General features: G+C 45.1%; 1 protein-coding gene across 8 annotated transcripts in view; it reads right to left on the bottom strand.

Moving 5' to 3' along the window:
• The window catches only part of GPR107 (G protein-coupled receptor 107), a 101,546-nt gene that overhangs the window by 56,320 nt on the left and 18,527 nt on the right, over window positions 1-26,699 (bottom strand). For 7 of the 8 annotated variants that reach the window (XM_082400757.1, XM_082400758.1, XM_082400760.1 and 4 more), the window contains exons 2-14: window positions 26,501-26,623; window positions 26,142-26,192; window positions 25,811-25,890; window positions 24,597-24,736; window positions 22,964-23,001; window positions 21,295-21,351; window positions 17,714-17,824; window positions 17,230-17,363; window positions 12,611-12,686; window positions 10,962-11,035; window positions 10,462-10,579; window positions 7,285-7,415; window positions 5,040-5,083 (exon numbers count right to left, since the gene is read on the bottom strand). In XM_082400757.1, the coding sequence (XP_082256883.1) occupies window positions 5,040-5,083; window positions 7,285-7,415; window positions 10,462-10,579; window positions 10,962-11,035; window positions 12,611-12,686; window positions 17,230-17,363; window positions 17,714-17,824; window positions 21,295-21,351; window positions 22,964-23,001; window positions 24,597-24,736; window positions 25,811-25,890; window positions 26,142-26,192; window positions 26,501-26,623 (1,177 nt within the window). Of the gene's footprint in view, window positions 1-2,399; window positions 2,486-5,035; window positions 5,084-7,284; window positions 7,416-10,461; window positions 10,580-10,961; window positions 11,036-12,610; window positions 12,687-17,229; window positions 17,364-17,713; window positions 17,825-21,294; window positions 21,352-22,963; window positions 23,002-24,596; window positions 24,737-25,810; window positions 25,891-26,141; window positions 26,193-26,500; window positions 26,624-26,699 lie in introns of all 8 variants that reach the window. The other variant, XM_082400764.1, reaches the window with a different exon arrangement.

The following is a 26,699-nucleotide window of genomic DNA, read 5'->3' as shown; positions in this document are numbered from 1 at the left end:
GGATTCTTAACCACTCTGCCACCAGGGAAGTCCCGGTAGCAATGAACTTTCGCACTCTGTCACAGTAAAATCCACTGGTCCATCTTACACTCTGAATGGATCTTTTATTCATGCATGACTGTGTAACATGCACTGATCAGGTAGAAAATAGTGTTTCACTGAGTTAAGCAGATCTCTGAAATACTGAAATTTTATCATAAAATATTTTTAAAGTCACATTTGTTTAATATCACCCCTGCTCACGTCAGATGTCTGTTAAGAACTGGGAAGCCGTCAAGCTTACAGTGGTAGATTATAAGTTTTCCTAAATTAAAATCTGTGCTTTCAAGTGAAAATCAGATCACTGACAACAAATATTTTTAATTGTTTTCCTGAAGTGACACATTCACTTCGTTCATTTTCAGGAAAATGTTTGTTAAAAGCCCAGGTCTGAGTAAACACAGTTCGACTGTCATCATTCTTTCAAATAAAAACAGTGTCCCGAGAGAAAGCAGCTAGTTCGGCTCACAACTCAAACAACTGCACACGTGCTTTTCCTCAAGATGACCACCACACCCCGGTACAATGCAGAAGTGCTTCCTGGGTACTTCCTATTCCACACAGAATGGTAAAAGACATATATTCAAGGGTTGAGACTTAATAACATTAGTGCTTTCTCCTAATTCATCAAGGTCATTCTTAAGTGAAGTGAGCCTTTTTCACCCCCAGGAAGTAGATGGCAATGAAGAATGCAGTGGCCACTAACAGTCTGGTGCCACCGTCCTGAATCATGCTAAGGCGCCAGCTGTTTTACCCACCTCTGCTTCTGCACCATCAGTGCAAACATCAACAGCAAAGAAGGCTGATAAAGTCTTACTATGAAACAAGTTCTGATCCCGAGGACCCTCTTGAGAACGGCTGCCCTCTCAGGGCCACAGCTACTTTCAGAACGTAGCGGCAGCTGGGAATGAAGCCTTTCCTCCACAACCTCTTCAACCAGCCAATCACCATTTGTTTAAGTGCTTTTGAAGCTCACGTGAAAGCTAAGATTCCGAAGAATGCTTCCGCTGAAATTTCCTCAGAAACAAAAGGGGAAAAAAGAAGATGCTGAGAAGCAGAGACTGTTAATTAGATGTATGGTGTGTCTCCCCAGTCCAGTCCTCTGAGATAATGACACTGGAGACACAGAAGGGAACAAGGGTGCAGGCTCAAAGGCAGAAAGAGCCAGTGACCCCTGGCAGGCAAAACACAGCGCAGCAGAGCTGGGCGCGCCTGTGAAGACTCAACGAAGCCTCCTCGCAGAGGCTGTGGCACGGCAGTGACACTAAATGACAGAGCACCTGAGAGAAGCCACCACGTGTGACAGAAGAGACAAAGACACGACTTACGGACGGTAGGCAGCTTCGCCCTTAATGTTTTCCTTTATACTTTCTCAGCTTCTGTCAAAAGGAATCTAGACACAAAGAAGTAAGCAAATCCAAACCCACATTCTTTGAAAGCAACATGCCCCCAGATAGCTGGAACACTCCTCCCACTCATTACCTATGAAATTACCCACTCCTATAAAAACTGACAACCCCGTACCCTGGGGCCGCTCTCGCCTTCTGAGATGGCCCACACTCTGTGGAGTGTGTTTCTCTCTAAATAAATCCGCTTCTTACCCATCAAAAAAGAAAAAAGAAAAGAAAAGAAAGCAATATGAATCCCAAGTGCAGGGAGAAAAACTACAAACAGCCTTTCCCCCACTTGCAATCAGTCAGCCTAGACTGCACTTAAACTGACATTCTTAAGCCCAAGTCGCGGTCAAGGTCACGTAATGAGTCAGTGGAATAATGAGACTAAGAATAAGAACCAAAGTGTCAGGCTCCATCCAGCCGAAAGCTTCCAAATCCAGTAGGAGACTTTATTGCCCACGGCCTCTGCCCTGTCAGCTGCCTCCAGGATGGGCTAGATCTCAGGCAGGGCGAACTGAGGAGCAGAGCGGGTCAACCGCAACATTCCAGAGCCAGCAGGCGGTGGGCAATGCGCTCACTCAAGCTCTCCCGTGCTGCCCCACCTCTGTCCTGGGGTGGCCGAGCAGGGCATGGCCGCTCAGCAGCCACGCCCAAGGATGGTGTGCCAGCACAGCGTGCTGTCCCTGAGTTCTCTGCAGGGGAGACTTCAACCGTGGGGACATGGCTGCCCTGTTTCTGGAAGGGTCACAAGCATAACCATTCTTCAAAGTTCAGAGTGAAATATGCATTTGTGGATTAGCTCAAAAGCACCCCACAACCTAAATCAGTTCAGTGAAAGAACACGAATCAAGAAGACACCCCTATTCTAATCAACTCTGTCCCTCTTTCAAAGGGCTTGTGATATATGCTGACGAGAAATGGGTGCTTTCTTAATGGTATGTCCCCGAGAATGGTGGAACGAAAGCCCTGGTGTGCCTGCATGACTTCCCGTTTTCATATTCGCTCTCTGCTGAAGAGGTCCCATGCTGTCACCTGGTGGAAAAAACAAGAAACTGCCTTGTATGCCCCAGGGGATGACAAAAGCGTTCCTGTTCCATAAAGTTTCTCTTTCCTACAGATGCTGGGGGACAACTGTGACCCCCCATCTTGGGCTTCACTTGCTGTGTTGTCCACCGCAGGCAGGACACTTTACTAACATCCTCAGCCAACAATCAATGTCTCAGGGAATAAATGGTCACAGAGACAGTTAATTACCACAGTCGCCCCCAAGCCCTCTAAAAGCAAAGTGGAGAAGGCAGAGAGGTGTCAGAGGATCAGAACAACGGAGCAGGGGAGAAGGGAGTGGTGAGGAAGGAATAGAGGAATTCACAAAGGGGTAAGGATGAAGCCAAGAAGGAAAGTACAGATAGGACTTCTCTGGTGGTCCAGTGGTAAAGAATCCACCTTCCAATGCAGGGTACGCGGGTTCGATCCCTGGTCGGGGAACTAAGATCTCATATGCCGCAGGGCAACTAAGCCCGCACACCGCAACTACTGAGCCCGCGCGTCACAACTAGAGAGAAACCCACGCGCTGCAACACAGACCTGACGCAGCCAAATAAATAAATTAATAAAAAAAAGAAAAGTACAGATAAAACTTATCAACTGGAAAACATTACCCTTGGGAGTTTTAGACATTTTCAGTCAAATAGTCAGTAAAATGAACCCAGAACTACTGAAGTGTAAAAAGATGAAAAAGTTAAAATGTCTCATTTCAATATATTAAGGTAAGAGAAAGACCTATTCATTAAGTTACAGAAATAATAAAACCAACTTTTTATATAACAGGCATAGAAGAAGGAAAAAAAAAAAAAAAAAAAAAGACAAGAATATGCCCAAACAGTAAGTTCCCAGAAGGTGGGTTTTTATTTCCTGTTTGTGGCAGCGTGCTTTATCAAGATTCTAATTCATGGTTTATTTTTTGCAGCTTTCCTTTACCCCACTCCAAGAAGGCAGAACGGCTCTCTGAGATCCGTGGCTCAGAAAGCCAGGCTAAAAGCAAAAGATTTCTGCAGACCACGTTCCAGCTTAAACTCACTGAAAAGAATCTATCCCAGAGGGCATTCCAGAGGGAGAAGGGAATCCAGGGCCTTTGAAGGAAGAGAGAAAAAAACAAAAAAAAAGCTATTTCCTGGGACTAGAAAGAGAGTTGGCACATTCTGCAAGTGGGGCCTTATGGCCACCTGGGAAGCTGGGGGCACCTTGGGAGCCTAGAATCTGAGTACCGGGGCTCCCAGCCTGGCATGACCCTCACACACCAGGCTTCTCACAGCAAGAGCGCTTCACGGACCCAGAAAGCAGGAATCCCGACAGGAACTACTGTGGGCCCCAAACTGGAGATACCCCAGCGAGCACTGTGCTCTCGGTAAGAACGCCGGATCGTGCCTGACACTGGCGTGAAGCCTTGAAGTCAGGTTAATTCAATTTAAAGAAAATCATGTGATATTAATTGTATAGCAAATGTGAAGGAAGATGTGTACCTACTATCTATTTTCCAAAATGAATCTACATTACTTTTACAATCAGAAAACAGGTCAGCAACAAAATTTTATTTAACAAGAACAAATGAATAATCTGCCTTAAAGAACATTACTACCAGCACTGCGTGTGGGATTTCATGGATCCAGAGGCCGACGGGACCTTTGAGAGAGCATGGCTCAACCCGCTGTGGCCTGAAATCCCCACGTGGCCCACAGCAGCCTGTAGTCGTGGACATTATTCAAATAAGCCCAGAAATGCAAAACATTTTCTCTGTGGTTTCTTTTCAGACTAAGGAGGCATGGTTCAAAAATCAAGAAGATGGGGCTTCCCTGGAGGCGCAGTGGTTGAGAATCTGCCTGCCAATGCAGGGGACACGGGTTCGAGCCCTGGTCTGGGAAGATCCCACATGCCGCGGAGCAGCTGGGCCCGTGTGCCACAACTACTGAGCCTGCGCGTCTGGAGCCTGTGCTCCGCAACAAGACAGACCGTGATAGTGAGAGGCCCGCGCACCGCGATGAAGAGTGGCCCCCACTTGCCACAACTAGAGAAAGCCCTCGCACAGAAACGAAGACCCAACACAGCCATAAATAAATAAATAAATAAAATTTTAAAAAAAAAATCAAGAAGATGCAAAAGGGTTATAATGGCACAACCATTTAAAAATCAGAGAGTTTCAGAGGTTCTTTCTGGCACGAGTCTCTTTTTAAATTAATACTGACACAACTATTTTGAAAGCGTGTTAAATCAGCAGGAAGGGATGCTTTACACATAGTCATTCCCAATCCATAATACCTCCTGTTCTCACAGTGAAGTGTAATCTGGTCCTTCCAAGACAACATTTTCTCCTCCTGACTCAGTTCTGAGAAGGTGAAGATCCCACTCACGAGTGGAGATAAGCAGTCACCTCCAGGCCTTACACAACTGCTCTTGGTAATGCTCCCCACCTGCCTCACCACCAAACAACCTGGGGCTGCTCTTACAAAGCCCCTAGAGCTCTCCCTTGGGCACCCGCCTTCCTGCTCCACCCTCAGCAGTGCCCAGGCATGTGGCTTTAGGGAACGCTGTCCAGCACCCAAAGGAACTTGCCTTTTCCATCTGTTGCTGATGCTTCTTGTAAATGTCTGATTGACCTAAAAATAAACATTTGGAGAACAAAAGGTTAGCTAACAAATTTGCACTCCTCTCTATTTTCAGCACTAGTAACTTGAGGCCTTGAATTTCTCAATTATAAACTTAAAAGGCTGGACTAGATGATTTTAGAGCACTCTCCCTAGACAACATGATTGTTGATAATCAACCCTTCAGCATGTATGGTGCCCAAGCCTGAGGGTTAAAGATGCCCTCTGCTGGCTCAAAAAAGCCTGGCAGAGACCTGGGTGTGAGGGGATAGATCAAAACACAATAACGTAACACTCTTCATCTTTTTCTACCTAATCTCTCAGTCCCACAGCTACGCCCCCGCCGCAACACAGCTAGGACAATGGAGCCTCAGTGAGTTCGCCTGCTACCTGGAGAGAACGGACCCTGTAAGAAGGTCACAGGCCGACTTCCGAAGTCTCGGTCTAGGAGCTGCGAGCACAAGGCCTCATGCAGACTCGATACTTCATCGACCTGAGATTTCTAACTTCGCTGAAAAAATGCCAAGACTTCAGGGAATCTTTTCTGGCTGTGAGGTGCTGGTAACTAATTACCATTCAGACAGGGGAACGAGATCGTTCTTAAAGAAGCTGTAGACCAGCGTTCTAGGCAGAGTTCCCAGGCACCGAGGGAAGGACTGTGTGGGAGGAAGGGCACAGCACAAGCAGACACGGCACAGGTGGAGGAGGGCTGGGGTCTCACAGACCCGGGCTGCAGTCCTGGCACAGCTGCCCACTCTCTACTCAACTGTAAATAAGTCATTTCTCCTAAAACCTCCGCAGTTTGCCCACCTGTGAGAAGTGAATGGCGCAACATGTGAAATTAAGTGGCACAAAGCTGACACTGAACCAAAGCTGGCTGAATCTGAATGTTTAAAAAAATTTTTGATACTGTTTCTTAAACTACCTCTCTAGTACTTGAGTTTTTTCATTTTACAGCAATTTTCAGAGTGTTTACCTTGAAGAATCTTGCCATCTGGCACCTGCTCTTTAGTGCTGTAATTAACAAATGGCAGGAAATGGCCCCTTGTAGCTCCAGAGCGCATCTGGGGCTTCCCCAACCCCCCAGGTCCTTTCTATGTTACTGTGCAAATGTGGCAGTGGGGGCTGAGGCTCTGTTCCCTAATAATAAGATGCTCTTTCTACCTGAAGACAATGCTGGTCATCCTGTTACAGAAGCCTGAGCAGGATACGGGGAGGTTGTGGAGATTAAGAAGACTCACTCGTGCTCTCTCTCCTATGCTGGCAGCTGTCTGCTCTATCTGCTGAACTGATGCATGTACACATGTGATGTATGACGGAGTTAGCGTTAAGAGTGAACCTAAACAACTGGCTGGAATGAGGATTACACTCCACTGGCACCATGTTCTAAATAATCAGAATAACTGAATGACCTGATCGACCTCAGGAGTCTAAAAATATTAATTCACTGCACGGGGCACTGCAGAGTGGAACACCTCACTTCTAATAAAAGGTAGGTAAATCTATGTTTTTAAACTTTATTCTAAAAGAATTGATTGCTTTCAAGTAGCCACGGAACTAGATCATTATGAAGGCGAGTGTTTGATTTTTGTTAGCCCTTCTTCTTCTAATTGCTTCCTAATGAATGAAGCAAGAAGTTCCTTCACTTTGATGAGATCTCAGGAGGATATTCTTTCTCATCAACCACTGACTTGGCACTAACGTGTCTTTACACACAATCAAAGCACAATACATACACGCGTGTAAAGCCTGCCACTTCCAGGAATGAAGCAAACCATTCTGAAGATATCTGCAATGTTTATGAGCTGAGAACTATCACTAGTTTTATGTTAATAATAAACTTCCTCACTTTCTACCTCATTTGGCAAGATGAGGCCGTTTATGGGCGTTCTTCAACTCCCTTCCCTTTAAATTCATTCTGCTATTTTATGTTGCCACTAAGTTCTCATCTCAAGAATCTTCTCTAGTGTCTGAACTGCTAAAAGCCTGTGCCAGATGAGCGTTATCACAATCTACCGGGGAACCTGAAAGAGACAAAAATTCCAAGGTCCTGCCCCTGGAGACTAATTCAGGTGAGTCTGGGGCCCAGGAAGTTGTCACTTTTAAACAGACGCCCTGTGTGATCTGACCAGTTTGGGAACGGCGGGTTCAGCCATCGGGCTGGACAGACAAGACCCCGGCGCACACGCGGCCTCCCTGCCGCAGGCACTCACCACACCACCGGGAAGAGGATGGCCCCGCAGCACAGCAGGTCCACCAGGAACAGGGAATCCTTCCACAAGCCATACTCGGTCGTCCCCTCCTCGGTGGACTCTATGATGATATAGGCCACGTTTGCCAGGACCTGCAGGACACAGAAGTTGCTGAGGCCCCAAAGCATGGACAGATCTTTACAAGAGCAGCCCCGATGTGGGGGGGGGGGGGGACACCGGGACCTACAGGCCCCAACCTGGGACCACAGCATGGTTTCCAGGTCCACGTGCTCTTGCAGAACTTTGCTTCCCTCCGATCAAGAAGTAGTCTCCGTGCCTCCTCGAGCTTGCAACTGCTCTGACCAATGGAGGGTGGCCGTGACTGACACGTCACTTCCAAGGCAGGTCACGCAAAGGACACTGCCCCTGCCTGGCTCTCACACACCTTTGGAGGCCCAGTCTTATAAGAAGTCTGGCTACCCTGAAGCCGCCCTGCCGGAGAACCCAGGCAGAGAGAGAGAAGATGCCCGAGGAGTCCCCACAGTTCCCGCTTCATCTGACCAAGTCCTCCCAGCCCAGGAGACAGAGGCAAGTGAAGACAGCCCCACCACCGTCTACCAGAACTGCATGAGACCTACCAGACCCACCCACGTAAGCCACTGCCGAATTCCTGACCGACAGAAAATGTGAGACAGAGTAAACAGTCATTGCGCTGCGAAGTCACTAAGCCATAACAGGGTGATCTGTTATGCAGCCACAGACGACCGGGACACTCTGCTCTGTAGGCACCTTCAGCCTCAGCAGTGGCTCAGGTGCTGAACAGGTGGCACTTCACTTCCCCTCCAGCCACCTCCTCAGGCCTGAGATCTCACGCATGGGGCCCCTGGCTCTCGGGGACAGATAACAGGACTGTTTTATCAGAGACCAGAGCGGCAAGGAGGGCCAGTTTCAGCCCAGTGGGTGAGTGGCACGTTGCTCCTCAGAGGAATAACCCAGGTCGGCCTGCCCCACAGGGGACGCGGCTTGGTTCTCCGCACTGAGGTGCGTCCGCGTCCACGGCCTGCTTCAATCTCCAAAGTGAAGGATGTGCCTTGTATGTTCGGTCCTGTCATTAAGCTCTTAGCATGTTATGAAAAGTCCCTCAGCTGGCTAAACAGAGAGAGCAATATTTTAAAAACTGTGACACTATTGAGCATAAGGGAGACATAATTTATGAGATATTCTTTCGAAGATTATCACTAGGTATGAAAGCAGAGATTAGAATCCCACCTCTGTACTCCATGCGCAGTCCATGGTCCCAAATACTCTCCTTCACTGCTCTAAAGGGAATTCTCCACACTTCTATGAAAATGTGAAACCTGTCGTGCAATGACTTGGCAAGGGTAGTTTCTCTTTCCATCTAGGACTTAACAGTTAAATCATCACTGAAGCCATAGTTCACTTAACACAAATGCAAAAATTAGCTTGAAATTTCAGTCTCCCACCGACACCCAGCCTCTGGGTTCCTCCTGCAGCCCAGTTCCTCCTAAACGTCTGCATCTGTGGCTCTGTCCATGCAGACAAAGTGGGAAACTAACAGCTTAAATGCTTAATTCCATTTTGTCCTTAGTTCACACTCTTGACACGAGACACAAAATGTTCCCAGAAGTGCTGGTGTGGAACCAAGCGCCAATAATGTTCTCGAAACTCCATTTTTACATCACTCACTCCCTACTCAGAAAGGCACAGTGGCTCCCCATGACCAAAAGGAAACAGTTTCAACTTTTCAAGGCTGATGCTCAAGGACTTCCCAGACGAGTCCTTACATTTAAATACTCATAACTTCCTTATATTTAGTTTTTTAAATGGCCTTGTTTCCTCAGAGTGACCTGCCACGTAACCTTGTGGGGAACAAAAGGGGGGAAGCTGGGAAGGTGTGTCCGTTATATCACAGTTTAGGCTATGTGAGGAAGAGTCAAACTGGAGGGGAGGGCAGTGGCTCCTAGAGGGAAGGCGAGACGGGGCAGGACCGCACGGGGAGGAGCACCCCAGCCCACCGCCTCCGAGCTCTGAGACCTCGGCAGGCTGGAGGACTCAGCCCGGCAGAGAAGTGGCCCCAGTGGCTCAACAGCCAAGACCTGCCCAGCGCCTCAGCAGCTCCTGTACACCAGACAGTCGTGTCATGTTTGCCTCTGTCATGTGTCTTACCTTAAAATCTCGGCAAGGCCCGTCTCCACCATGAAGCTCTTCCGGATCATTCGAAGTGGGGTGAACACTCTCTCGTTGGAAACCTACAGCAACTGGTCTGTACCATTCACTTGGCACTAGTGTGTGCCCCTTATTATTGAACGTGAAGATGGTTTTGCCGCAAACATTGCCAAACCGCCAATCACCAGAGTGGAGCAGGCCGACCTGGGTGCCCAGAAAGTTGTCCCTCTCCCACCCTCACCTGCCACACTTACACTGTGCTCCAAAACGATTGGCTGACGAGAGCAACTTTATCAAATAGAAGCTCCCTGGTCAAGCAGAGCTGAGGAGCTGTGCATCCCCGCTAGGACCTCTCTGTTTAGTATGCGTCCCTTACGTCCAGGTTCTATATCCAATAAGACTGTTACACGTAAGACAAGGTTCCTCTCTTGAGGGGCTCACAATTTTATACAGTTGGCCTCAGTCCAGGGCCCCAAACATATAAAGCATTTAATAAACGTTTGCCCCAATGTCTCATATTCTACCTTGTGGAAAACTCACTGGTGTCATTCAGTTTTAAAATAATTTGTTGGGAATTCCCTGGCGGTGCAGTGGTTAGGACTTGGCGCTTTCACTGCCGTGGCCCAGGTTCAATCCCTGGGTGGGGAACTAAGATCCTGCAAGCTGTGCGGCATGCCGGGGGAAAAAAAAAATTGTTGATCAAGTCACCGTGTACCCAAGCTTCTTTGCTAGCAGGACCATCTTGTTACAAGGCAAACAGATTCCCTAACTTCTCAGCAGCTCCCTATTCACATGCCGGCTTAAAGATGGTGGATGGTGGAGCATCCCCCAGTGCAACGACCTGAGGTCTAGGTCTGGGAGAATTCAGAAAGAGAGGCCCAGTCTTCAATCCCAAAGGCAGAAGCGGGGGTTTGCAGGAGAACTGACTCCCTCTTCCCAGGCCGGCCTGGAGCTGAGCCCAGCGAAGTGTCAAGAGAGAACGAGGACTAGGCAGGACTAGGGCTCCTTTACCTGAAGCGGGATGACAATCATGAAGATCTTTTTGTCTTTATCAGAAAGGATGTGCTTAATGAAAGCCCAGCCGGTGCCAATGAGTGCGATGGTGATGAACAGCAGTGCCCCTTTCAAGCTGCAAAGGAACAAAATGAACAGACACCAACGGGTCTCTTTAGCCTCTCACTCTGAGAGTTAAGAGTCTACAGCTCATTCTATGATTTCATGCACTTCCTGCAAAAGACAGGCGGCCAAACTCAGGGAATTCACCGCCAGCGAGCAGCACTTTCATGCACCCCGCCATGTGCTCGGCAGGAGCACGTCGACAGCCCCGAGTTCTCAAGTCGGGACAGCCACTGTACGCCACGCGCCTCGGGCCTGGCAGGAATTTGGCAGGCTGCCCTGGGAGGGCAGGGCCAGTCAACGTGGGGCAGGTCTCGTCCTGCCACGGCTCCCCCAACTTGTCTGGCAAGCCACGTCGCAGGATGGGTGCTTCCTGTGTCACTCTGCATACTTACAGATGAGTGATGTAGTACACCACAGCCCACCCTTCGATCGGGAAGCCCTGGGAGGAGATATAGTGGTAGTCGATCTGCAATCAAACAAGTGCATTTCAGAAAGATCATCTACTACGTGCCTTACACACAGCAGAACAGGAAATGCCACCAGAGGCCCTCGTGGCGGGGGACACCTGCTCCCAATTCCTAATACTGAGCTTGCTGATGCACAGTGAAGCCTGTGAGCGCACTACAAATGTCAGGTAGCTTGAGAAACTTGACGCCAGGGTTCCATGTCACTAACACCTAGTCCGGGTCCCTCTCTTTTTTTGGCCGTGCCACGCGGCATGTGGGATCTTAGTCCCCGACCAGGGATCGAACCTGCACCCCCAGCATTTGAAGCTCAGAATCTTAAGCACTGGGTCACCAGGGAAGTCCCAGGGCCCCCTCTCTTGAGGCAGGTGATTCACTCTGGCAAATGGAGGCCTATTCTTTTCTTTAAAATCTCCAAGGGAGTTCCCTGGTGGTTAGGATTCCAGGTTTTCACTGCCGTAGCCCAGGTAAAATAAAATAAAATAAAATGACGTATAAAACCACCAAAAAACAAACAAACAAACAAACAAAAAAAACCTCCAAATGCCACAGGTCTTTTCAGTGCCCCAGTCAAGAACTTTATCTTTCATAGCCTTGCTGCTTACATAATAAATCAGTCAGTAAAGTCAGTAAAAAAATCTACGTGGAATCACCTAGCTTCAACTATGTTTTCTTTGGGAAAAAAAAATCTGTAAATTTAGAGCTACCTGAAATCACCAGTGCATTTTAACTAAAGTGACCAGTTTCAGTAGTGGCCCAAATGCTTCCGGGCAGGACTCCCAAAGCTGACATCAGTTTCTTTATACATCTTTCATTCTCCCACACGTGGCTGTCTAGATATGAAAGTGACTCAAGAATCTTATCATTCGTTATCTACATGGTTCCAGAAAGAATCTTTTACCTTACACCCAAATGGGAAATTATCCAAATAATTGTCATTTCTTGAAATTGTAACTGGCTATATTATTACTTTTTCTATGACAATAGTTTTAAGTGCAGTAGGATCTTGTGCACATGTCTGGAGACTGTCACCCTCACGTATGACCCGTGGATACCTCGTAGGCCTACAAATCAGGGAAGTTGTGATCTTACTCCCATGGGCAGGCTCCTTTCAATCTGCATTGGTACTAAATATTCAAAGCTTAAGCTCAATTCTTATGCCTCAATCCTTAGAGGATCAGTTTTCTCTCAAATAAGTATCCTAACACTGAACTTCAAATCAAACGGGAACATGAGGGAATACTTGGAAAAATAAAGGAAGTCACGGAAACAATTCAGCAGGTGGCACACTAATCTCAAGAAATGACTGGGAATACAAAAACAAAAAAAATAAACACCAACAAGTGTTCTGAGAAAACTCTGAGTCTGAAGGTAACGTCTGAAAGATCTCAAGTCTAGTATTAGGGAGACTGTGATGATTTATCTCCGTGACCAGTCCCTCCCAGACCAAAGGAGGCTTCATGACAAAGGTATTCTTTCATCTTCTATTTGATGTGTCCTGTCTTCTACCTTATTTTTCCAGACAGTATAGGCATTGTACATCATTTCGTGAATGACCCCAAAATGCTAATACGTACTGCGTGGAACACCAAGGAAAGAGACTTGGTGAAAGGAAGGGCGGCCATCAACCAGTGAATTTTAAATACATCATTCCTATGTAAAAACAGAGAAAAAAGAATTAAAGGAATATTTCGTACTCCCAAAGAACAGGTGAAGCTCCAGGCATCATATATTTATAAGGAGGCAGTAAATATAATCTAAGCAAACCACAAACATGAAGCTTTTTAAACAAGAGGTTGCTGCCAGCAGAAAAGGCCTGGAATGGAGTCCCAAGTCACCTCTACTATATAATTCCATGTTGTGAATGGAGCCGAGTTACGCACAATGGGTTTCCAGGACTGATAAGATGGAAATCTAAACAGGCTGCCAGCTTCTTCTCCAGAAACCACCTTGGAAAGCCCGCAGAGGCAAGAATGAGGCAGATGGATCTATGAAAATGGCATGAAATCCCCAAGAAGGCAGAGGTGATTAGGCACAGCTATAGGGGAAATCTGTGGCCAGGAGAGGCGGATTCGGAGCCAGGCAGCAGGGATGGTCAAAGAGAAAGCGCTGGGGTCGTGCCCCTCTCTCCCCCCTCACAGCTGGAACCTGCCAAACATACCAGGACAGTGGCGCAAAGCACCCACTGCCCCACCTCCCCCTACGGGCACGAGTCCACCTTCAGGCTGCCAGGAATTCAACTCCTCTACCCCTTCCCGCCTCGTCCTAGGAATTAACCTAATAAGACAAACAAAACCATGATGGAGAAAAGTCTTAAACTCTATTAAAGAAAGCAAACAAAGACTTGAGTAAGAGCTACAGTGGGGACTCCCACTCTCGGATATCAAGACATTCTGCAAAGCCACAGCAGTAAAAAAAATGGGAAACGGGTGTCGCATCAGACAAGTAAACCAACAGAATAGACTAGAAGGCTTATGAATAGATTCGTGTGTGTACGGAAGCTTGATAGTTAAGGTGATACCAAGTCAGTGGGAAAAGAACAGCCTGCTTAATGACTGACACCGGGAAAAAATTAGCTCAAACCTATATAAGAAATACGGAAAGCTGGATCTCTGCTTCACACTTCCTTACCACCCAGGCGGAGCCTGCTGCTGAACATAAAACACGCATTTTGTAATCCCGGAGTAGGAATGGGCCTCCTAAGATCCTAGGAACACTGCCCAAAAGACTAAAATTAGACAGCTGTGACTCCATTAGTATGAAAGATTTTCACTCAACAATTCAACTGGGAGAAGAAATTTGCAACGTCTAAGACATGCAAGGGATTGAGATCCCAGTGTGCAAGGAACTTACGCAAAGCAACAAGAAAAACACAGAATATCCCACAGAAAAATATGCAAATACAGGCAGTCACAGAGGGAAAACCCAGAAGGTTAACATGTCTCTGCAAAGATAATTCACATCACTGATATTCAGAGAAATGCAGAAGAAAATAAGGTACCAGTTTATACCCATCACACTGGCAAAACATTAAGGTGTCAGTGTTGGCACACGTGTAGTAGGAGCATAAGCCGGCACAGGCACGCATCCTGGCGGGCAACTGGCGGCACTTAGCGAAATTAAAGGAGAGCTCCCCGACACCCAGGGCACCTCCTTCCGAGGTGCAGAGCCCTCCGGGGACAGGAAGGAGGGTGGGTCATGACAGTAGGGGGAGCAGGGAAATGAAGACAACCTCGGGGTCCACCACTAAGGGGCTGGGTGAGTGGGATGGGGACGCTCACTGTGGATGACCCGGAGCAGCTGAACAGTGACGAACTGGATGTGCACGCAGCCATGTGACTAGAGCTTAAAGAGGACGTTCTGAGTGAAAAATGTCCAAAAACAACACCTACAGGTGGAACAGTTTATATAAATTAAAAATACATGCAGGGCTTCCCTGGTGGCACAGTGGTTAAGAATCCGCCTGCCAATGCAGGGGACACGGGTTCGAGCCCTGGTCCAGGAAGATCCCACATGCCGCGGAGCAACTAAGCCCGTGTGCCACAACTACTGAGCCTGTCCTCTACAGCCCGTGCGCCACAACTACCGAAGCCCGTGCACCATAACTACTGAAGCCTGCGCGCCTAGAGCCTGCGCTCTGCAACAAGAGAAGCCACCGCAATGAGAAGCCCGTGCACCGCAACAAAGAGTAGCCCCTGCTCGCTGCAACTAGAGAAAGCTCACGTGCTGCAACGAAGACCCAACACAGCCAAAAATAATAAATACATAAAATAAATAAATTTATTAAAAAAAAATACATGCAATACCAATAAACATTATTTGTTTACAAGAATACACAAATATCCCCAAAACACACACTAAACGCATCTGAGTGGCTGGCCGTGCGGGGGAAGGAACGGGAGAGGGGACAGGAAATAAAACAGGAGAGGGCCTGGCACAGACCGATAAGGAGGGCGTGTCGTGAGCTGACGCACACCCAGTTTCCGGACTGGTTTCCTCCCTGGTACTTTCCTGCTCCAGTGCCTACCTACTTGAAGGTCGAAAGGGAAGTCAAGGCCAGAGTAGTCTGCCCCTCCTGAATAGTAATGAGATTTACCCAGAGTGCAGAACCGTCAAGGACTGTGCTCACCACACATCCTGGCCACCAAGACTCGCGGTCCAAGTTACAGCACTGATGGCTGGGCCGTTATGTGAATGAAGGAAAGATCTCGGGCTCTGGAGCCACGCCGACCTGGCTCACATACGGGTTCTACCCTGATGACCTTCATCTCTCTAGGCCTCAGAAACCTCTGCTGAAAATGGGCCAACAATGACCTCAAGGAGCCACGACGTCCAGTGCCTGGCTGGGCAGAGAGCAGGTACCAAACCGATCAGCTGCCCGTGTTCCCTTCCCACTTCCCCTGCTCTGGGGCCCACGACAGAACCACAAAGGCACAGCAAGCCACTGTGGGCCCCAGGGCCAGCTCTGTCGGGGGACGCTAGCCATGTCTCTCACGTCCCCCCTCAAGGCCTCAATAAGATGAGGCAAAAAATCTCTCCGTTCCCTCCAGCACTAAGGGGATACAAGTCTCTGAAACGCGCTGGCAGCCCTGGAGTGACATCTGTGACGTGACTCACATGGCTGGCTGTGAGACTCCTGGAAAAACAGGGGGATGGGGCAGGGGGCTGAAATGATACGTTTCTGTATATACGCTATACTTCAACAAGAAGTTTAAAATACGTTGTACAAAGTAGGTCAGCCTCGTTTAACCACAGATTTTAAACTGTTGTCACGATTTTATATAAGTGAACCAGTGACAGTGACTGTTGCGTCGCCAAATAAAGGGAAATTAAAATACCACTGAACATCTGGCTAAACTATTTTGTATGTCCCTCATCTTTGCATAGCACCCTGATCTGCAAAACCCTCTCGTACACATCATTTCAGGTGGAATCACGTAAGAAACCTAAGGATCTAAGACTTTGAGGGGAAGGCAGGGCAGTTATGACTGTCCCAGTTTTGTAGCCGAGGAAAAAGAGACTTAGAGTGAAGGAAGGCACACAGGCAGTAAGAGTCAGCATTTACACCTGAAATCAGGTCTCCGACTCCTAGTTCTTACTTTTCTAATAACGGCAAAAGCAAAACTTTCTTTAAAAAAAACAAACCAAACCCCGCCCCCCCAAACACCTTTTATGGCCTGAATTTGTAGGATTCTTTTTTTCTTATTAATGGCTGCCTGATCTCTAGTCCAAACATGATTATGTAGGGTTCTTCACAAGTAAACAAGACACAGTTCCAGCCAGCGGATGTAAAAGATTTACAACAAACAGGAACCAGCAACCACATCCAGCAGAGCCCAGGACCCGAGCTGAGCATGTCCACTAGAAGACAATCTGGCCACCAGAGGTTAAAGGGATCTCAATCTGTCCCACTGCTCCAGAGAAAGAGGTATCTGGTACTTGGGGGTGCTTAATAATTGTCTGAATTTAAATCTATATTATAATACCATATTCACATAGCATCATTTACACAGTTTATGGGCCTTATACTATAACAAACACTTCACACTATTTTTTAACTGAAAACTAGTGTTTTGTTTTCCATTTTGGGGGAGCGACACAATTAAACACTAGCTCCACACATATGTGGCTGCTCCCCTCAAGTACCAAGAACGGCAAGTTAAAGCCTCAGGGATTTCAGAAGAAAGGCCAAGAGTCAGGCAGGTGGGCTTTGAAGGGGTTTTCTCGAGTGATGATCCTCTGGAGGTCAGTATCTACCCCGCCCAGGCTCTGGGCCGGGGCCTTCAGTGCGCAGCAGCAACTCCATGCTCCCACCAGGCACTGGGCTGTCGTCACTCATCTCTTAAAAACAAAGAGCCCCTGAATGGGACCAACGTGTTCACTCTGAGTCCTGGACTCCAGTGTCCTCGCTATGGAAATGTTTTGCTTATACATTTTATTTTGCTCGTATATTACTGAAATATTTGGATTTGCTTTTTAAACAAAGCAATGGGAAGTGAACAAGCACCACGGCATGCAAAGGCCTCCCAGGTGGCTAAGGCTCCTGCACGGTCTCCCTTTGTTTCGGGGAAGATGCCCTTTGAAGAGAACAGGATCGCTAGCGCCAAGTCCTCCAGGTTCAGAAGGCAGCAAAAGGTGAAATTATACAAGTCCCCGAACACTCTTGGATGAAGGGCTCAAGGAGGTGATAATTTACCGTCGTTTTCGAAGGATGTGAATCCAGATGGTCCCAGAGAGAAAAAAGAAAAAGGCCATAGAAATGTATAATTTGGGGAGAGGAATTTCTCCCGCTGAGAGGTAGCTGTCAGGATTCTTCTCTGTGATGTCGATCTGAAACCAACATGACATTAATTTTTACTTTTCAGAAACAGATCATCCCATATTCAGCAATCTGGAATCTTAGCTGTTTCATGGAAGTTCAAGAAAGTGAGTACCAGCAGGTAACAACCACATTCTTAATGCATAGGCTGAAAGTGTAAACACATCCTAAATTGCTGTATATTTTCTTATTTATGAACCCTCTGCTGAAGTATCCTGCCCACTGGCATAAATGTTATTTTGGCCGCATGTTTCTCTTACTCTGGCTTAAGTGTTCTTAAAACTACTCTCATAAAGAAATAACTGTCTCCCATTTTACACGGCTGACAACACCCACATGTGAGTTTCTGTATGGTACTCACATCGAGGCTGAATGAAAACTTGTCATTAGACCGTATTTCACTTCCAGGGCATTTATGAAAATAAAGACTGTAGAGGCCTTCTTGGTCTTCAGTGCTGATGTTAAAGAAAAACTGAAAGTGAAGAAGAAAAAAATTTAAGGGTACCCAAATCCTCGGCTAAATATTTAAATCTTAGAAATAAATCGTGAATACCATGAACAGAAGAAAACAGACTGCTTACTTAGATTAATCAAACTCTCCCAGAGCAGAGTTTAAATAGACGTTTTCTTATTCTATGATACCCTCCTAATATTTTGTTATAAGAATTTTCAAGCTAACAGAAAGGCTAACAGAATTATACAGTGAATACCTATGTACCCACTACCTAGATTCTACAATTAACAGTTTACTACACTTGCTTTATCACATATCTATCCATCAGTGACGGGTTTTTGCAGAAGTCTGCAGAGCTAACCTAAGATACAGTTTTCTGGTTTTCAAGACAACATATTGTTGTTTTGCTCTTTGGTAAAAAATACTTCTGAGAAAGAAAGGAGGTTCAGTTGATATTTGAAAAGGTAAAGGACCAGTATTCCCTCATCAAAATTTACCCATATGATTTTAAACAACAGTAACAGAGGCTACATTTTCTACATTTAGACATTTTTCAACATTATTTCATGTATTCAAATGAAGTTTAATGTAAATTTAAAAATGTATATATATAAAAAGATCACAGAATGTGACACCTTAATCAATTCCAGAGAACATTTTACTAAAAGCCTAAAATATACTGCTTAGGGTTACATATATCGGTGGTAAACTCTAAGAAAAGTGGGAATGGTTATGATAACATCTCTCACGACAGGGGTTACTCTAGGGTTGAGAAGAGCACAAGGGCCACAAGGGGGTTCTGGGGTGTTGGCACTCTTCTAGTTCTTGTCCCAAGTGAAGGTTACAAAGGTGATTATTTATAATTACTTGTACTCAACATAAGTACTATACACTCTTCTATAGGTACTATACCTCAAAATTTAAAAGAATGGGGGAAAAAAAGAGACATCTGACAAGAAGAGGAAAAGAAAAGACCAAGAATTATTCAAGCTGAAATTATTAGCATGAAACCATGTCCCAAACTCATCACTGTAAAGTGAGAGTATGTATTCTTGTCCACCCAAGGTAGCCAGAAAAAGAAAACTTTTCTAAACATGTAATTTTAATTACAAAAGACTCTCATGAAATTTCTTTTTTTTTTTTTTTTTATGAAATTTCTAAAAAATATTTTTTAAAAAAATCAATAGAACCATCATGGTGGAACAGAGTAGACACCTGACACTTGAAGGAAAACAAAACAAAACAAAATAAAGCAAAAATGAGAATTTTAGGGTTGGGGTAAGCCCTGACAGTCCCTTTCCAGCTCTAGGTAGATAAACTATCAGACCTACCCTGTGGATGGAGCAGAGAAGCTCAGAACGACCGTACTGTCCAAAACTGGGAGGACACCGGGTAGCAGAACACTAAGGAGCCACCTACTGACCTCCTCACAAGGAGAGGGGAAGCCAGAGAACACGCCAGCGGCCCGTTTTGTGTGCTGCCTGTTTTATGCATCCCAAGAACCCTATCAACTGGCTGTCTGAAGCAATGTTCTGAATCACCACAAATGCTGCTTTCCCCTCAGTGCTCACCTTGACACAAAGCACTAGTAACTGACAAATGTGTATCCTATAAATGCTTTCCTTTTGTGACTTAAAAAAAAAAAAAATTCAAAATACTTATTTTATTAACAAACATTTTAAAGTGAGGGAAAGAAGAGAGAAAAGTACCTTTTGTATTTTCTTAAGAAGGTAGTAAAGCAAAGTGATTAAACACATGGGCCTTGGAGTGAGACAAACCTGGGTTTGAACCCTCCCCTTGGGCAAGTTACTTAACCTCTCTGAGCCTCCGTTTCCTCATCTGTAAAAGGAGAATAATAACAGTACCTACTTCACAGACTGCTGGGAGGATGAACTGAGATAATGATGACGTATGAGTACTTAGCACGATGTCTGACTCACTCATTCATCTCCATAATGACTGATGGGCAGCCTGTTATGGGCCAGGCCCAAGATGAGGAATTTCATATACAGCAGCAATAAAGCAGATAGAAATCCCTGCCCTTATGGCTACCTTCTGAAGGGAGGGACAGATAATAAATACAATAAATAAGTACAAGTATACCGTATGTTGGAAAGAAGCACTAAGGGAAAAAACAGAGCCAGGGGCGGGGCAGGGGGGTGCTGCATTTAAAACAGGGCGATTGGAGGAAGCTTTGTTGAAAGGGTGACATTTGAGCAAAGACTTGAAGGAGGAAGAAATTGATCACACAGATTCTGAGGGACGAATGTTCCTCCAGCGGGTACAGCTAGAGCAGAGCCCAAGGCCTGATCTTTTCTAGGAGCAGCAAGGTGGCCTGTGTAGCTGGAAGAGAGTAATAAGCAGGGGGTGGGGAGGAAACAGGAGCTGAGGTCAGAAAGTTGACAGCAGCTGGACCATGTGGGCTTGCAGACCACGTGGAAGGACTTGGGCTTCTACTCTGAGACAGATGGGAAGCTGTTGGGGATTCAGAGCAGATGAGCACCCCAAAAGCCCTCAGTTAGCTGTTAACACCGACGGTCACTAAACTTAAAAGAACATATAAAAATTGTTAGATAGGCAAAAGAACCTATGGTGAAAGAAATCAGAGTAGCAGATGCAGGGGTGGGGCCTTTCGGAGATGGTGAAACTACAGAGACTCTTGAGAGTGGGTTACGTGGGTGCATGCAGTTGTCAGAATTGATTGAACCATACACGTAAGACCTGGGCACTTCCCTCTAAGCAAATTATACCTCAATTAATGAAACCTGGTTAGAAAAGTGACAGTGATTCTTACAAATTAATGATAAAAGATTATCTGTATAGTGCTTTACAGAGCACTTTTACTTCTGAAGAATGATACACCTAACCACCCTATGAGACACGCGCCCTCATTTTCCATTTTCAGATGATTCAAGAGCGAGGTTCAGAAGTTGAGGGAGCTGTCCAAGGTCACCAGCTGGCACATGGGCTCTGAGATCCAGTCCAGTGTGCTCCCCCGTACCCCACACACGGGCTCTGATGCTGCCATGAACACCCGTGTGCAGTTAACAACGGTGACGGCTGAGCAGGTCACTCAGGCCTCTAAGGCTCAGTGAACTCACCTCTGAAATGACAACATCACCCTAAAAGATCACAATGGTCCTTTCAGGTACAGAAGTCTGTGTTTCTGACACACTCTGGGAGGCAGCGTGGGACTGCAGAGGCAGAGGTGTGGGGACAGCCAGGGAGAACCGGGTTGGAATCCGGGCCTTCTCACTCACACTGGACATAACACTCTGAGTTATTCTCTCTCAGAGATTTATGATTTGATAAGTGGTGGGTAACAATACCCACCTTGTAGGTTTGTTATGGAGAGAGCTACTGCATTCAAGTGACTGACACACAGCATACCTAAATTACTACTCCTAAATTCAAAATTTCTATAAAAATTCACCCTTTTACATGGTAGAGATAAATTCTACGAAGCTTGACTGAAAGAGAATACATACCTGAAATGAAACTGCCCCATCATTATTACGAACAGAAAAGGATTTCTCTCCTGTTGCCTAAAAAAGACATTAACAACCTATTTTAGAATGAGACTGGCGGAAAAAGCATGCTAATAAAAATAAAAATTTTAAAACTCCAAAACATGCTTTTCTTAAACCCGAAATTTGCTGGTCTTCATAAAGCTCACTGAAAAAGAAATTCACCATTTTTTCAAGATGTATGAAATCACCTTTCACAGAGAATGGTAATTCTTTACCCATTTCCTTTCCTCATCTACCTCTTGTCTCTTCAAATACCCTCTATTCATTACTGAACACCTCTCTAGTTTTAAAGCTTCCAGCTAGACAACGGATGCCAACCCAGGTCACACCCCGACACAGCACCTGGGCTCCATCCCCGACTTCAAATGATCTACATGTTGCCACCGGTACAGCGGACTAAAGGTAAGTAACAAAAAGAAGGAGCTACTGACCCACAGAACAACATGGGCGAACCTAAAATAATTACGCTAAATGAAAGAAGACAAAAAAGAGTAGGTACCACGTAATTCATTCATAGCAGCTTCTATAAAACTAATCTATAGTTACAGAGCAGTTGTTACTTAGGGAAAGGAAGGTGACAGAGGGACAGGAGAAACCTCTGGGGTGATGGACATGTTCACTCTCTTGTTGTGGTGGTGGTTTCACAGGTGTACACACAAGCCAAAACTTATCAAATTGTCACTTTAAATATGTGCAGTTTATTGTATATCAATTATACTTCAATAAAGCTGTTAAAATAAAACAAAATAAAATACTGCCATTTGGATGTCCCATCACTGAAAAATCAAGATATCCCAAACCAAAACTTTCCCGTTTTTCCTTCTGCTATTTCTACTTCCTACACCTCCGGGGGAAAAAAAAAAAAAAAAAAAAAATCTACCTCTTCTCCTACGCTCCCACCACCCCCAAATGACCTCCCAGACTGATTCCAAAGCTCTGCTCTAGTTCAGATCCTCATCACCCTAAACCTGTATTATCACAACAGCATTCCTCCTGGTCCCTCTAATTTCACTGTCTCCCTCTCCAAGGCTACCCTGCACATTCCTTCAGAACTATGACCTTCCCTTAACACCTTCTGTATCACATTCCATCCTTGTCAAGAACACATGATGACTTCCTGTTTTCTGTGCATCGATACCTTCAATTTTCCAGCCCTCTGTTACCTAAGACTGCTCCTCTCTGCTCCCAAATAGGTACCTTTTACTTCCAATAGGCCAGTGCCCAGCACCTGTCATGCTCATCTCCACTTCCGGTCTTTGCTCATGATGGCCTTCATCTCCTTCCTTCTCTTCTTCCCCAAACAATCTACCAAACTTCAAGCCCTGGTGACGCCTCCCTCCAGAGGGCTCTCCGAGAGCCCACTTCCCTCTCCCCTCACTATCTGAGCCTCTATCATGTAAGTGCTGTATAGCTCAGCACTCAGTCTTACTTTGAAATTGTTTCCGAGTGCCTAAGTTATCTCCCCAAACAGAAGGCAACCCCCTGTAGATCAGGCATGCAGATGTATGTGTGCACACCTGTGTGTGTACATATATACATATGTATATACATTCCTATAGGCACACACATACACAGACATACATATACACCCAGGAAAGCTGAGAGCATAAGTCAGGTTATTTCTTACCTTTGAATCCACTGTACTTCTTTCAGACTTTCCACTGTCTAGAAGCAGAACCATTTAAGAGCTATTATTGCATGATTCAGCTCATATGTATATTACAGTATCATTTTATGAGACTCTAGCTCGTCTAATATCAAATAATGCAAACAATCAAAACGGTGAGGCCACGTGCCATCTTGTGAAATGCCATCTGCTTAGAACCCCAAAACACTCCTGAGCTGTAGAAGCCGCAAATGGCAACCTGATCTATTATAAATGCAATCTAATAAATGATAATGCTCAGTACAGACGAGGGAAATCATCTCTAAATAACCTAGTGCATGTCACTGTCAGAGACACCACGTGGAATGACTTCCTTATCTTCTAAGTAATTACGTTTGAAAACAGATCATTGTTTAAAATACATATATATATAATATATGAGATTTATTTATATACACGGAAAAATAGGAAATAACATTAGCATAAAGCATACTATTTTTATTTCCACGGCAAGGAGTGTAGAAATTGCTAATGACTTCTTTCAATGAACAGAGAGGGCATCTGTGTCTTATTTTTACTTAAGACTCTCTTCGTGAGGAAGACAGCATCTCAAACTCCCTGCAGGAAGGGAGAGAGTTTCAGAATAAAAAGAAGGAAAAGAAGATTTTCTGCCCAGGGAATGGTTATGTGAGCCTGAGGAGCCTGGACAAGGAGATGGTGCACATTCGTGAAACTACACCATCACACAAATGTAACATTTCTGCACATCTTTTCAGCTGGGTTAGAATTTTGACAAACTGAGAAAAAACCACATAAATAATATAATAAATAGTTATCTTTAAAACACTCATATAAATTATTCGATAAACCTAACGGTTAATGAAAGAGGTGATAAATATAAATTGGTTAATCAACATATGGAGGAAAAGAGCAGCCTCAGTAATAAGAGTGACTTCAAAATCAAGAATACCTTTTTGCCTTTCATTTTAGAATTTAAAAAACAAAACAAAACAAAACCAAAAACCCAGTATTGTCCAGGACATGGTGACGTGGGCACTATTCTTATATATTTCCCAACAGGAGTATAAATTCACACAACTCATGTGGAAAGGAATGAAAATATGTATCAATATTCTCAAAAGTATTCATATCCTTTGAGCCAGAAATTCCAATTCTGGGAACCCATCCTAAAGAAAGTTCTACATATGAAAAAAAATCTACAAATAACAATGTCTGATGTAACAATGTTTTAATATAATAGCATCAAAGTAGAAATATGTCTCTTTACGGGGAAAGGCTGAGTAAATTACAGTATCCATTTAATGGGATATCTGATAAGTATGAAATAACTTAAAGTTGAGTGAACAGGGATGCTTATAAAATTATAAACATGTGTATGAGTTTTAAAAATCAAACACTCTAGACTTAGGAAACAAGTTTAGAAGGAAACATAAATTACTAAAATTCTAACACAGGGAGTATGGAGAAATGACTTTTCTTCTCCCATCTTTTCCACATTTTTCTTTGTTACATATTTTTATATCACCTCAAAAATAAAATAATGCTAAGATCCTATTTGTTTTTACTTAGGAACAAAAAAGAATCTACGAATCAGGGTAGTGAAGAAAATGCTAGTTTCTACCTCACAGTTTACCTTGTTTTTTCTGAGTCTGGCTGCCTGCTGAAACAGCGTTAACACCAGGCTCCTGGTTCTGACCAAGGACTTTCTCAATCTTGCTGAAGATGATCTTTGGTAACTGGGTACCAGCTTCTGGTGGAGATCTTATTCGCACTCTATATTCAAACAAGACAGAAGAAAAAGAGTTCAAAGTAATGCTTATGGCCATTAAGTGTTATAAGTTAGGTGTTGTTTCCAGCTCTAAATCCATCATCTCATGCAGTCCCATGATGTCCTATGATGCAGATTCTATTATCTGCATTTTACAGATGCTGAAATGAAAGCTCAGAAAGGTTAAAGAACCTGCCCAAGAGCAGTAAGCTAGTGAGCAGCTGGGCGAGGACCTGGGCAGTCTCACTCTAAAGCTTAAGTTCGTAGCAACCATACAATTCTGAGGTACACATTCCCTCCTAAGTATGTGCAATGTGTTCAACAAATTGGTGTACAAGGGAAAAGGAACAAGAGGTAAAAAGAAACCCCAGTAAGATGTTAAAGTGAAGCCTTGGGGACCGCACGAGGGGCAGTGAGCATTATTAGCAGCCCACCTAATATGCATCTCCCCCCTTCTCCCTGCTTACCAGACCGTGATTGTGTTTGCCCCATCCCGCCTGAGGAGGCACCAGCAAGTTTCCACGCCTGAGTGGACACACAGCCTCAGCTGGCACCGCCACGTGTACCAAGGGGAGCATGTCTAGCACTGAACGGGGAGGAGCCTTCCTCTCGTCCCCTTAGCTGGATGCAGACAGTGCACTCACCTCACTGAACACACCACGCTATCTCACACCACTCCGCCTTTGTACATCACGCTATCTCACACCACTCCGCCTTTGTACATCACGGTTCCCTTTGCCTAAAACGCTCCTCCCTTTCTTATTCATCTGTAAAGTCTATTCATGAGAAGGGTGGTTGCACCAACACTTCTCTGAAGCCTTCCCTTCTCTTCTGCAATCCTCAGTCTCTCTGCTCTACTACTTCTCTAGTTTGCTGTGATCGTTTGTATTGCTCTTCTGTCTCCCTCATCCATCTAGAAGCTCCTCCAGGACTGGACCTCTGTCTTCCTCATCTTGTTTTTAACCTCCAGCACTCAGCAAAATATTTGGCATGTGGCAGACAATAAATGGTAACTTAACTACCAAATTCCCCCTAACTTTACTCTAGGATTGAACTGAAGGATCAGTAGAATTACTTACTCACTTCTGGAGATGTCTAGGATTAGAAGGGTGACAGAGGCAGACTGTTTCTTTAAAATACAGTAATTCACATCTTCATCCTGAGAAAGGAAGACCCAATTACACACCACCTTATTCATTCACACTAGAGTAAGAACAAAACGTTTTCAGGAACAAAGCAAATAAGTGGCCCAGACTCCGTTCAAATAACACAACTGTGGGTGCTCAGAGATGCTTGGAAGTCAAAGCTGCTACCACCTCAAGACAACAGCACTGATGGAAGCAGGGTGTTTCCACCCAGTGTCTTGGGTTCAAGTGAAGGGAGTGATCAGGTCATGCATTTGATGCTCACCAGATAAGAAGAAAATCCATCATTCTTTGTGCGGTCTAGGCTGAATGCAATCTAAGAGGAGGTAAAAACAATGGAAGTAAATAACCACATGATGTCCGGGCGCCCATACCTTCATTACTCCAAGAGCAGAAAGGTGACTCTTTTGGCCTGGCCACCTCTTGGTTTTCTTAGCATTCATTTTGTAAGACGGATCAGTTACTACTAAAATTATTCAAGAATTACAACTTAACTGTTAAGAATAAAACTATCTGACGCCCGCTCACAAGTTTAATGGTCTCTATATTTTGATACTTCATATTTAAGTATGGGGTGAAGCTTTCACCTAAGCAACAGAAAAGATCTCCTGGAAAGGCACTTACAGCTGCGTCCTTGTCTGTGGTTCCTTCAGGCTCATTCACTGAAAGGCTACTGACATTCACCATCATGTACCCATTCTTGAAGAATCCAAAGGTGTTCAGATGAACCTTATGCCTCACATCATCCTAAAAGGATTTGCAGTGGTGGAATTAGTAACATGGAGAAGTCAACTTGATTAGTTAACCTATTCATTTGCTTGGA

The sequence above is a fragment of the Balaenoptera borealis genome (genome assembly GCF_965194805.1).
Source record: "Balaenoptera borealis genome assembly, chromosome: 8".
Lineage (NCBI taxonomy): Eukaryota > Metazoa > Chordata > Mammalia > Artiodactyla > Balaenopteridae > Balaenoptera > Balaenoptera borealis.
The sequence above is the reverse complement of the archived record's forward strand: the minus strand, read 5'-3'. Positions and strand labels throughout refer to the sequence as shown.